General features: G+C 45.7%; 1 protein-coding gene across 2 annotated transcripts in view; it reads right to left on the bottom strand.

The window, feature by feature from the left end:
• Window positions 1-12,691, bottom strand: part of KIF3C (kinesin family member 3C) — a 292,680-nt gene that overhangs the window by 69,567 nt on the left and 210,422 nt on the right. For both annotated transcript variants that reach the window (XM_078650020.1, XM_078650021.1), the window contains exon 4: window positions 9,807-9,925. In XM_078650020.1, the coding sequence (XP_078506146.1) occupies window positions 9,807-9,925 (119 nt within the window). The remainder of the gene's footprint in view (window positions 1-9,806; window positions 9,926-12,691) is intronic.

The raw sequence follows: 12,691 nt of genomic DNA, 5'->3' as shown, positions 1-12,691 counted from the left end.
TATTAGCGTCATATGTATAAAGAAAAGTATAAAATTGTATACAATGATGCTTTCAAATGTATTTTCGTCTGTTCACTGAACTACTAGTATACAGACCGCCTCGTTCGCTCTAACCCTTATCCCCTTGTTTTGTCTTGTCCCCGGTGGGTTGCTGGCTGCACCCACTTTGTAAAAAATCCTTCGTATTCTTGAAAATTACTTTAATTAAAATCCTGTCCGGCTGGACAAAGGTCATACATACTACTGAGCGTATGTCTATCATTTTGCTAATATCCCTGAACTACTAGGGACCCTTGTTTTTTGAAATACGTTACTGCCCAAGGTCCCTAGTGATATACCTTTGGCTTCCCTTGTTTTTTACAAAAAATGATTCCTAATGGGTCGCAAACTGCAACCTACCTCATTAATATTCAGCAGGTAGGTCAATTTGCGACCCAGAAGGAATCCCTAAATTAAACTCAATTAGTTTCATACATTAGGAATACCGATTTCCTACTTGCGAGTTTCGACATCTGTCCCTTAGTGTCTCATCTACTGCAATTTGTAGTAACAGTGGCTGTGGGACTGAAAATAGGCAACTTGCAATACACATAGGACACATTGCAAGTCGGACATGAGCTGTCCACTTGAAAAGTGCGCTTTGCATTGGATTGTGAATCAGAAGGAGGAAATGGTTTGAAAACGGGTCCTGCTACTTTTTACGAATAATAGTGGTATGTATTAATGGTTTGCAACTGTAATTGCCTCCCAAACCTTTGATGGAATAAAAACTTGCCAAAGAAGGTGGTAGCCATTCGGAAGGAGGAAGCTGTGCGGCACAGACTGATTCCAGCCGTGGCCATTGGGGGGCGCTGACAGTGGTCTAACGGAAGCCTGCATGCTCCTCCTCCTGATGCCATTTACTTAATGGTAATTTTTCTTTTTTGAACGCCGCTCCAGTCCATCTGAAGGACATAAGCATATTAAGAAAAAAAGTTTGCATCCAGTGAATACGAATGCAGAGATGGTTTGTTTGCTGTCCCCAGCAGCCCCCTCCATCCCTGCATTTAAATCCTGCCTCATACATATTTATAAGGCAGGAGGTTTCGCAATTCCCTATGACTGATAGCTCTGGACTGCGAATCATTAATTCATCAGTTGAGGCACAAAACCAAGGTCAGGTGACAAGGAAGGTAGTTGGGAACACAAAAATTAACAAAAAACTACTGCCTTGTGATCCAGCCTTAGTAGGGCGGGCCATGAGCGCTCTAAAGCGTTCTTCAGAAACCGAAAGTGCTTTAAAAAAGAAGCAGATGAAAAATACCTATAGAAGCCCAAGCAACACAGCCTATCTGCAAATAATATATAACCCACTGGCAATATCCATAGCTCCCAGCAGCCCTCCTATGCATAATGTTTATTCCTCTTACTTGATCAATGAACACATGACCGCGACGATGATAAAATCGTGGTGCTTCATATGATCTCTTTGGTAAACAAACACAGTGTACAGATATCCTGCCCTCCAGGGCAAAGCTTGCCCTACAGAACCGCTCCAAAGAATCGATTTGCAGGACATCGGCAACAGCAGCACAACTGCAAGAGCTCCATTATGGTGATGGACAGGGCATGTTGACTGGATGGGGGTAGACCGCCACCTTATTGAGGAAGGACCCCCCCCCAAGCCTTTTAGGTTGTATGATGGATGTACTCCTGTATTCAAATGTGGCCTAGATAATCACTAGATAAACACTCAAGAGATCTGAAAACCCTGTATTAAATTTAACCCTTTGGCTGCGGCGAGAATTTCGCCACAGGTTGGGGGGTGAGTGTGGCGCTTCCGTGCTCGTGACGGACCACCCCATCATGAGTCATGGGCAGCCTGGGCTCATGACGGTGTGGTTCTGTCACGACCCAGCACACTCATTAATTCACCCGCACAGGCGGGGAATTAATGCCGCTTGGGCGGTGCGGCCACAGCATGACGGAACCACGCCATCATGAGCACACGCCGCCCGTGGCTCATGACGGCGTGGTTCCGTCATGCGCATGTAAGGGGTTAAACGAACCAGCAGTGATGTCCACAAAAGGAAAATAAAGACTTCCTGCACCGGTGTTGCTATGCTCCAATAAAGAAATGCTGTCATTTGTGTGGGGAAAACATTAACTCTCATACCATTGCTATTTTTCTTAGTCCTATATTTCTTGATCATAATATAGGAAACAAGCAGACCCCTATAGATTTACACAGAAGACTAGTCAAAGCATCACGGATAAAGACATTTTCAAATCAACCCTAAGATGCTACCACCAGCCAATACGGAACAGCAAGATCACAGCCCTTGCAGACTGGATTGACACCAGCACAAACAGCAGCAAGGAAGTCTTTGCCATCGTCAAAGATTTCCCTGCTCTTCCTGTTGCATCCCTTAACATCACCACTTACCCTCCGCGAGACCTTTGCAACAAGCGCTCAGAATTCTTCTGTAACAAAATCATCTAAACAAGACCCTGTCACCATCGCAACTCAAATTCCCATTGCGGCTGAAGAACGAAGCCTGACCTCATGGTCGCCGTCTCAACCGTCAAAACTGCTGCTTACATGAAGGCCATCCAATTCGAGACCTCATTTGAACCTTGCCCCACCACACGTTCACCAAATAACTCCTACTGATTAGCGAAGCACTAACATAGATCCTCAATATCTCCACTGACTCAGCCACATTCGTGGAAACCTTGAAACATGCCACCATCACACCCATGCTAAAACAAATTGGCTGACCCAGCCACGTTCTCCAACTACAGATCCATCACACTCCTACTAAACCCGGCCATGTCTTAGAGAAACTAAATAACTGATGCTTCAGTTGAACCTAACCAACCCCCAACTCCTCGACACCATGCAGTCTGGCTTCAGGCCCAACTAGAGTGCAGAAACCACATTCATTGTCACCACAGATGACATCCAATCCACATGATCCCTTACAGAGGAGACACGGCAGTCCCAATTCTATCGGGCCTCTCTGCAGCTTACACCCCATCCTGATCATTACCTGGACGAGATTGACATCCAAGGTCCCAATCTCCTCTGGATGTACTACTTCTTAATGGATAGAACACAAGCTGTTAGCCTGTCACCTAATTCCTCGAAAGCCTGCTAACTCATCTGTGGAGTGCCTTAAGGTTCATTGTTCAACTTCACCCTCTTCAACATAAGCATGATCCCTTTGGCCAATGTCATCCACAAACACAACATCAACATCCTCTCCTACCCCAACAACCCACAAATCATACTCTCCGTATCGGAGAAGACCCTCATCACAAGAAACACGTTTACCACCTGTATGACCATAGTCGCTAACTGGATGAAACCCAACTGTCTCAAGCTTAACTCCAACAAGACAGAAGTAGTGGTCTTCGTCAAGAACAGCTCACCAGGGGACTCCAAATTTGAACCCCCACTCACACCCAGTACCTATGCCAGGAACCTCGGAATCAAAATCAACCGTAAACTGGACATGACAAGACAACTCAACACTGTCACTGCGTCCTGCTTCCACACAAGAAGATGCTGATGAAAATCTTCAAATGACTCCCAAACAGCAGCAAAATCAAAACCGATGCCCTAGTCACCAACAAGTTGAACTATGAAAGCACCCTCTAAGCTGGTATCGCCAAACAACTCACCAGAAGCATAAAAACTACCCAGAACTCAGCAGCCACACTCACCATCAACCTCCCACACAGAACTCTAATCACACCACAAATGCGCTCATTTCAAACTCCTAACACACTTTCAAGGCATTACACAACGTAAGCCCCGCCTACCTGAACAATCGCATTGCCTTCCACCAACCATGCACACACCTCCACTCTGCAGGACTCCTACTCGCCGACATCCCGTGCATACACAAAAGTAGATCAGGAGGACAGGCATTCTCTTATGTTTCCGTAATGACTCCCACCCCACATCAGAGCCTCCTCCTCTCTTCTCGAATTCCACAAGAAGCTGAAAACCTGGCTTTTCAATTAGACAACATATCATAGGCAGGGCCAGGCACACACACCTGCTCAGCACCAGGATACTTTTGCTGGTGATAGAGCCCTTTACAAATACACATAACAGAGAGGGAACACCTGGACTGAGGTATATCAAAGCAAACTTTACAAGCGGCCGACGCCCCCCAAAGGAAAACATAACTCAGATGGGGCAGGATTTGCCTAAAGTGAAAGAGCCCTCACGCTTGCTGGAATTTGCCCAAATGGAACCACTTGCTTTGTGAGTTAAATATTAAAACGCACACACCTCTCAATTTAAGGCAAGACATCATCTAGCACATTCCTTAAGTATGGAAAACATCTTCAATCTGGGCTTGCTACAGACTGACCAGACTGAAGCTATAAGTAGGCATAAAGGTCTGAACGCCTGGAATATCCAAAGGGAATGCAGTGAGATTAGTATACTTTATCCTGTGCGTTGTTTTCTGTGTGCCCAAGTCTGTTTGAGTGACAGTGCCAAGCCCCCATTTGAGTGACCGGTTAAAATGCCCGCTATTTCCATTCACCGTAATTACGGTTACTGGGAGTTTGGCAACTCCAGGGGCGGTGAAATAATGGGGATAACATGGTTTGGGGGAATAACATTTGCCAGTCCCATGCTAATTCCTGAATGTGTTGCGATGCTTCATGCAGCTGATGTCGTCGTGCGAAATACCAAGACTTATGATCGCGACAGGCTTGGTAAGGTTTGGGGGAACATGGGTTTGTGAGTATAAGAGTCACTACTTCTAATAACTATTATGAAGGTTGCTAAACCTTGATGATATGTTAATTACTTCTAGAGAACCCTAATGGTTATTATTTCCAATTCAGCATAATGGTCTTTATTCCTAATACTGCCTTATAGACACTGCCTGAGGGTCATTATTTTTAATCCACCCTGTGTGATGGTTTTTATTTATTCGTCTGTCTAACTTTCATTATCTCTAATCCTACTTGATATGGTGATTATTTCTAATACCGTACGACGGATATTATTTCTAGCACTGTCCCGTATGGTCCTTATTTCCAATCCTATCTGCTAGGATATTTACTACTAATTCTGCTAAAGCTTGAGTGGGACATTGTGTGTGTGAGAGGGTGATTTATTTTTTCTGTGGCAGAGCTGTAAATAGCAAAGGCAAGATTGTATAAAGTTTTCAAAGTATTGTAGGAGAGCACTTAAACCCTTTGGGGTCTTGGTGCTAGGAAGGAAGTAAACTGAGGTACAGAGAGTACCAAGGTAAGAGCTGAAGTTGAGTTTCTAGGAGTGTTCTGCTTAATTCAGATGCTCTGTCCATCACCACCCCCTTTTATGAATCGTTTTGGCCACTACAAGTGTGGAAGGGTATGCTCAGACATGAGTCCCTTGCTCACTGCACCATCAGGATTCAAGCAAGCCGGGCCGAAGACGGCTGCAATGCCAGAAACCGGTCCCCGGAAGCTTGTTTCCTTTCCAGTAAAGAATTGGCTTGGTAGTTTGGTCCGCCCTGTTCCCATGATGCACTGGGCCAGGGACGGACTAATTTGCATGTAGCCAGGTTCTGAACTGGGATGGTGCAGTGAGCTAAAAAACGGCGATGGATCAATCCTGATCTTTTGACTGGGTAGGAGTGTTCTGCTTAATTCAGATGCTCTGTCCATCACCACCCCCTTTTATGAATCGTTTTGGCCACTACAAGTGTGGAAGGGTATGCTCAGACATGAGTCCCTTGCTCACTGCACCATCAGGATTCAAGCAAACCGGGCCGAAGACGGCTGCAATGCCAGAAACCGGTCCCCAGAAGCTTGTTTCCTTTCCAGTAAAGAATTGGCTTGGTAGTTTGGTCCGCCCTGTTCCCATGATGCACTGGGCCAGGGACGGACTAATTTGCATGTAGCCAGGTTCTGAACTGGGATGGTGCAGTGAGCTAAAAAACGGTGATGGATCAAGCCCTGATCTTTTGACTGGGTAGGAGTGTTCTGCTTAATTCAGATGCTCTGTCCATCACCACCCCCTTTTATGAATCGTTTTGGCCACTACAAGTGTGGAAGGGTATGCTCAGACATGAGTCCCTTGCTCACTGCACCATCAGGATTCAAGCAAGCCGGGCCGAAGACGGCTGCAATGCCAGAAACCGGTCCCCGGAAGCTTGTTTCCTTTCCAGTAAAGAATTGGCTTGGTAGTTTGGTCCGCCCTGTTCCCATGATGAACTGGGCCAGGGACGGACTAATTTGCATGTAGCCAGGTTCTGAACTGGGATGGTGCAGTGAGCTAAAAAACGGTGATGGATCAATCCTGATCTTTTGACTGGGTAGGAGTGTTCTGCTTAATTCAGATGCTCTGTCCATCACCACCCCCTTTTATGAATCGTTTTGGCCACTACAAGTGTGGAAGGGTATGCTCAGACATGAGTCCCTTGCTCACTGCACCATCAGGATTCAAGCAAACCGGGCCGAAGACGGCTGCAATGCCAGAAACCGGTCCCCAGAAGCTTGTTTCCTTTCCAGTAAAGAATTGGCTTGGTAGTTTGGTCCGCCCTGTTCCCATGATGCACTGGGCCAGGGACGGACTAATTTGCATGTAGCCAGGTTCTGAACTGGGATGGTGCAGTGAGCTAAAAAACGGTGATGGATCAAGCCCTGATCTTTTGACTGGGTAGGAGTGTTCTGCTTAATTCAGATGCTCTGTCCATCACCACCCCCTTTTATGAATCGTTTTGGCCACTACAAGTGTGGAAGGGTATGCTCAGACATGAGTCCCTTGCTCACTGCACCATCAGGATTCAAGCAAGCCGGGCCGAAGACAGCTGCAATGCCAGAAACCGGTCCCCGGAAGCTTGTTTCCTTTCCAGTAAAGAATTGGCTTGGTAGTTTGGTCCGCCCTGTTCCCATGATGCACTGGGCCAGGGAAGGACTAATTTGCATGTAGCCAGGTTCTGAACTGGGATGGTGCAGTGAGCTAAAAAACGGTGATGGATCAAGCCCTGATCTTTTGACTGGGTAGGAGTGTTCTGCTTAATTCAGATGCTCTGTCCATCACCACCCCCTTTTATGAATCGTTTTGGCCACTACAAGTGTGGAAGGGTATGCTCAGACATGAGTCCCTTGCTCACTGCACCATCAGGATTCAAGCAAGCCGGGCCGAAGACGGCTGCAATGCCAGAAACCGGTCCCCGGAAGCTTGTTTCCTTTCCAGTAAAGAATTGGCTTGGTAGTTTGGTCCGCCCTGTTCCCATGATGCACTGGGCCAGGGACGGACTAATTTGCATGTAGCCAGGTTCTGAACTGGGATGGTGCAGTGAGCTAAAAAACGGTGATGGATCAAGCCCTGATCTTTTGACTGGGTAGGAGTGTTCTGCTTAATTCAGATGCTCTGTCCATCACCACCCCCTTTTATGAATCGTTTTGGCCACTACAAGTGTGGAAGGGTATGCTCAGACATGAGTCCCTTGCTCACTGCACCATCAGGATTCAAGCAAGCCGGGCCGAAGACGGCTGCAATGCCAGAAACCGGTCCCCGGAAGCTTGTTTCCTTTCCAGTAAAGAATTGGCTTAGTAGTTTGGTCCGCCCTGTTCCCATGATGCACTGGGCCAGGGACGGACTAATTTGCATGTAGCCAGGTTCTGAACTGGGATGGTGCAGTGAGCTAAAAAACGGTGATGGATCAAGCCCTGATCTTTTGACTGGGTAGGAGTGTTCTGCTTAATTCAGATGCTCTGTCCATCACCACCCCCTTTTATGAATCGAAGTTGAGTTTCCAGCTGGTTCCTAAATGAGATGGTAGATTCTGTAGTTTTGGTGTATAGCATAAGTGAATTCCAGATACAATAGGCAAGGAATTAAAAAAGAGAGGCAACCAGCTTTGGTTTTATGTACATCAGACACATTTAGTAAATAAAGATTAGAACAGTGTAGAGTTGTGGAAGGAAAATACATGAAATACGTAGACGTTCAATGTGGAGAAGTGCTGTATGCCTCCAGTGCACCAGTGAGAGGGTTTTGAACACGACCATGGAGGGGACTGGAAGCCAATGTAGCTGCCGAAGAATAGGGGGAGGCAGCGCTGCTGTACCAACAGCAGAGTCAACAAGCCTGCTCGCCTGATTCTGCAGACCCTGAGCTGATGAGCTTGTGAGGGATTTGTTAATACCCAGATGTGTTGAATTAAAATAATCCCAGAGTGATCCTATTGGAGCCGACACATGTTCGGCAACCCTTAGAGCATAGTAGGCAGAAGGGCCATCAATTTGTGTATTTGGAAACTGCAGGAAAAGGCTACTGCCAAGACTTGGCCACAAAACTTAAGATCTGATTGGCATGCCAGCCATGCACAATGTGTCATCAATCATGTCATTTCAAATGTTGCAGTGATGTTGTCAATGATGTCATAGAACATGTCATGAGTGACGTAATATGTGGGGTATTTAGCCGTGCATGGCGAGGGCATGACTTATAATTACCTTAGGGCACAAGTTATAGTTAATAAGACAACTATAACTTGTGATTTTAAGTGGTTATTATCATTTAAAACTGTATGTTTTAACTGACTTTTTCACCTAACTGTAACGTCCCTTTAACCTTTGTTTTTTCCAGTGAATTTCTCTGTTTTTTAAAATGTAAAATAAGGTATTATCACCATACCTAGCTATAATGTCATTTCAAACTTTGTTTTTTGTGTCAATTTGTACTTTAAAAAAATAGTAAAGTAAGCTGTTATTACAGTACGTAACGCCTGCTCTACCCTTTGGCCGTGTTTTTTTTTTAAGTTATTTTTATTTGCATTTTAATATGGAACAACAATACAATCATGTCATCATTGGTCAGCACACCCCGCCCCCCCCAACCGAGCTTCACCATTAAAATCAGTATATTGTTATTCAGAGCAAACAATTTCACCAGAGCTTTTCCGGGCCCAAGTCTGTAGTGCCATGGCAGACTGCCTTACGGTGCACTGATGTCCATGGACGCGCCTTCTCCCATTGTCCACTTTCATAGCCCCCCATCAAGTCCATGGCCCTTATGCCTTTTTTAGACTTTTTTTGTAGGACTCTAGGTTGACTACTGAGTCCTAAGATGGCTGTCGTCACATCCTTGTTGAAGTGGTGGCAGCCAATCAGAGGTCCTCTCCTATGAAGGACTGTCGGCCCCGCCGATCCTCTGCAACTTTAAATATACAAGTTTTTATAGCCTTATTTGCTCAAAAACTACTAAACGGATTTACACCAAATTACAAAAAGCACGCTTTTCTCGATGGGTTACCCCAAAACCTTCCAGAAATTAGGTGAAGTGGATGCCATTTGTTTTTGGAAAGTTTTGTGAAGGTTCGTCAAAGTTATAAGGAAATAAAAAAATAAAAATAAATCCTAAATATAGCTACCTAGCTGTCTTGTACAGCAGCACATTTTTCATAGCAACACTTTCGTTCTCCATTATTAAAATGCATTCTTTGAAGGCAGATGTTAAGGAAACAAGTCATAGTGATAAGTAGGTTCTATCTGTATTTAGGCTTTTTTCAGCTTCTGGGTATTACTACCTATGGTAGATATCAACTGACTAGTAACCAATCAAAATGCTGCATTTTGGTAGTTTGAGCTGACTGATATACAATACCAATTAGTATCCTCCTCTGGGAAGGACATCCCGTTACAAGTTCCAAAGCTTATTTGGGGCTGGGGGGTACTATGATCAGAGTAGGCTATCTACTCTAGCATTCATCCCTTGGTGTACAACATACTCTTTGGGGCAGGGAGTGGGAGTTCTGGCAGACGGGATGCAGGTTTTCTACTGAGGACAGTGGGACACCTACTTGAATTTCAGTTCACGCGTCTGCTCATTCTGGGCTTGTTCCAAATCCTGCCGCACCCGGACATATTCATCGTGCTGATCCTGGATCTCGGCTTTCACCGTTTGTAACTTGGCGTAAAGCTGAGGAGGAAACATAGAAGAAAGACTATACCGTTAACACTGTGTACCAGATACAAGGCAATATGGGGGACAGCATGAGATGACTTTAACTACTGAATGGTTTGTTCAACCAGAGCACCTGTTTGAGTGACTCCACTGCATTATGTGAGTTTGTCTTATCCATACGGTTTTAAAAAAAAAACACTATTTAAGTTCATTTCTGGTATCCCTTCAGAGAAATTCAGTCTGTCCACAACCCTTCTGCTCGGAGCAAGAACTAACTCCATTTTTTACGATGATTGATGGGCAAAGGCATTAGAAAAACTAAGATGGGTAACTACGAACTCAAAATAGCAGGAGCTGTCTTACGCGTCTATGTCTCCTGAGTCTGTGAGTGAAGGTAGTCACATGGACTGCCATATACATCAATTATAAGTTAGTATGGTCATAATTATGTAAAAATAGGGTTTGCTAGGTTTCATGGGGGTCACAACAATCTAAAACTTAAGCAGGGCCGGCTTTAGCGCCGGTATCTCCCGTGCAACAGTCTTTTTTGAAGCTCCCTTAAATGACCTAATTCTCCACGGATTCCCTCACTACATGCTCCAACAGTGCCCTTGACTCTCCATAGCCCTCATACTAGTGTAGCTTGTCAGATCACTTTACACCACACACACATTCAGAGGCAATGAATCATACATGTGTAAATTAGTCTATAAGAAATATTACATAAGACAATGAGGATTACAAGGTGTAAGAGTCACATTTCACCCATACTGGTAGGCAATATATTCCAACAGTGTTTGGTCTGGAGAAGTACAAAGACTTGATTTAAAAAGTACCACAGGGTTGAGGATGGCTTTATGAAAAGAATGTGTTTCTACCCAAACAAAGCCTGTTTTGCAACATTAGGATAATGAAATACAGGAAAGAAACATAATGATCTAACCTATACCATGCAGTTTGCATGCAGCTCTTTAATTCTAGTTCAGATTAATAGAATGATGTATTAAGCCCAGATCCTTGCGACTGGGGGTGAATGTTTGCATTGTCCAGCATTCCGACCATCAATTGTTTCTTTTGCATTTGTCACCCTAAGTGGGAAGGGTAAGCCCGATGTAGGTCCCATGCTCACTGCACCACTCGATTGAAGCTAGCCTGGCTGATGAGGGGTGATGCCCCGAAACCGGTCCCAGGATGCTGGTTTCCAGTCCAGGGAGGACCTGACTTGGCAGTTCGGGCTGGCCTGTTCCTATAAGGAACAGGGACAAGACTGATGTGCATATGGCTGGGTGCGAACTGGGGTGGTGTGGTGAGCTAAAGAATGATGGCTTAAACCCAGATCCTTGTGACTGGGGATGAATGTCTGCATTGTCCAGCATTCCGTCCATCAATTGTTTCTTTTGCATATTAGAATTGTAACTGATGAACTGCAAGTAACAAAGGGAGCTCTGTGACAATAGCAGCAACCCACAGAGCTACCCACATAAAAAATCAACCCAACTTCCACTAGACAAAACTCCGATCTCTCCAGCAGGAACATTAATCACCAGAGTTATCTTGAAATTTTTATTGTTGCCTGAAACTGCAGGACACATGAGGAACTCTGCAGCAGTTGCTTTCAAACCCATAAGTTATTTCTAATCACAGCCTCACCCCCGCTCCCCCAAGCTCAGCACCGGTTGTATCACCCTAAACGGCAACAGCCGTGCGCTTAAGAAAGGCTGAAAAAAATGATGCGATATAAGAAAACAGCCACAAATGCCCATTCTATAAGTTCATCAATAACTGTATTTGCTCTAAATGAAGTTGGCATTCCTCTGTGGTCACCATTCGCAGGCTCAACCCTACATCCATTCGCAGGCGCAGCCCTACATCCATTCGCAGGCTCAGCCCTACATCCATTCCCAGGCTCAGCCCTACATCCATTCGCAGGCTCAGCCCTACCTCCATTCCCAGGCTCAGCTCTACTTCCATTCGCAGACTCAACTCTACCTCCATTCACAGACTCAACTCTACCTCCATTCACAGGCTCAGCCCTACCTCCATTCACAGGCTCAGCCCTACCTCCATTCCCAGGCTCAGCTCTACTTCCATTCGCAGACTCAACTCTACCTCCATTCACAGACTCAACTCTACCTCCATTCACAGGCTCAGCTCTACCTCCATTTGCAGGCTCAGCTCTACCTCCATTCGCAGGCTCAGCCCTACCTCCATTCACAGGCTCAGCTCTACCTCCATTCACAGGCTCAACTCTACCTCCATTCACAGACTCAACTCTACCTCCATTCACAGACTCAACTCTACCTCCATTCACAGGCTCCGCCCTACCTCCATTCACAGGCTCAGCCCTACCTCCATTCCCAGGCTCAGCTCTACTTCCATTCGCAGACTCAACTCTACCTCCATTCACAGACTCAACTCTACCTCCATTCACAGGCTCAGCTCTACCTCCATTTGCAGGCTCAGCTCTACCTCCATTCACAGACTCAACTCTACCTCCATTCACAGGCTCAGCTCTACCTCCATTCACAGACTCAACTCTACTTCCATTCGCAGACTCAACTCTACCTCCATTCACAGACTCAACTCTACCTCCATTCACAGGCTCAGCTCTACCTCCATTCACAGACTCAACTCTACCTCCATTCACAGGCTCAGCTCTACCTCCATTCACAGACTCAACTCTACCTCCATTCACAGGCTCAGCTCTACCTCCATTCACAGGCTCAGCCCTACCTCCATTCACAGGCTCAGCCCTACCTCCATTCCCAGGCTCAGCTCTAC

The sequence above is a fragment of the Lissotriton helveticus genome, chromosome 6, assembly GCF_964261635.1.
Source record: "Lissotriton helveticus chromosome 6, aLisHel1.1, whole genome shotgun sequence".
Taxonomy (NCBI): domain Eukaryota; kingdom Metazoa; phylum Chordata; class Amphibia; order Caudata; family Salamandridae; genus Lissotriton; species Lissotriton helveticus.
The sequence above is the reverse complement of the archived record's forward strand: the minus strand, read 5'-3'. Positions and strand labels throughout refer to the sequence as shown.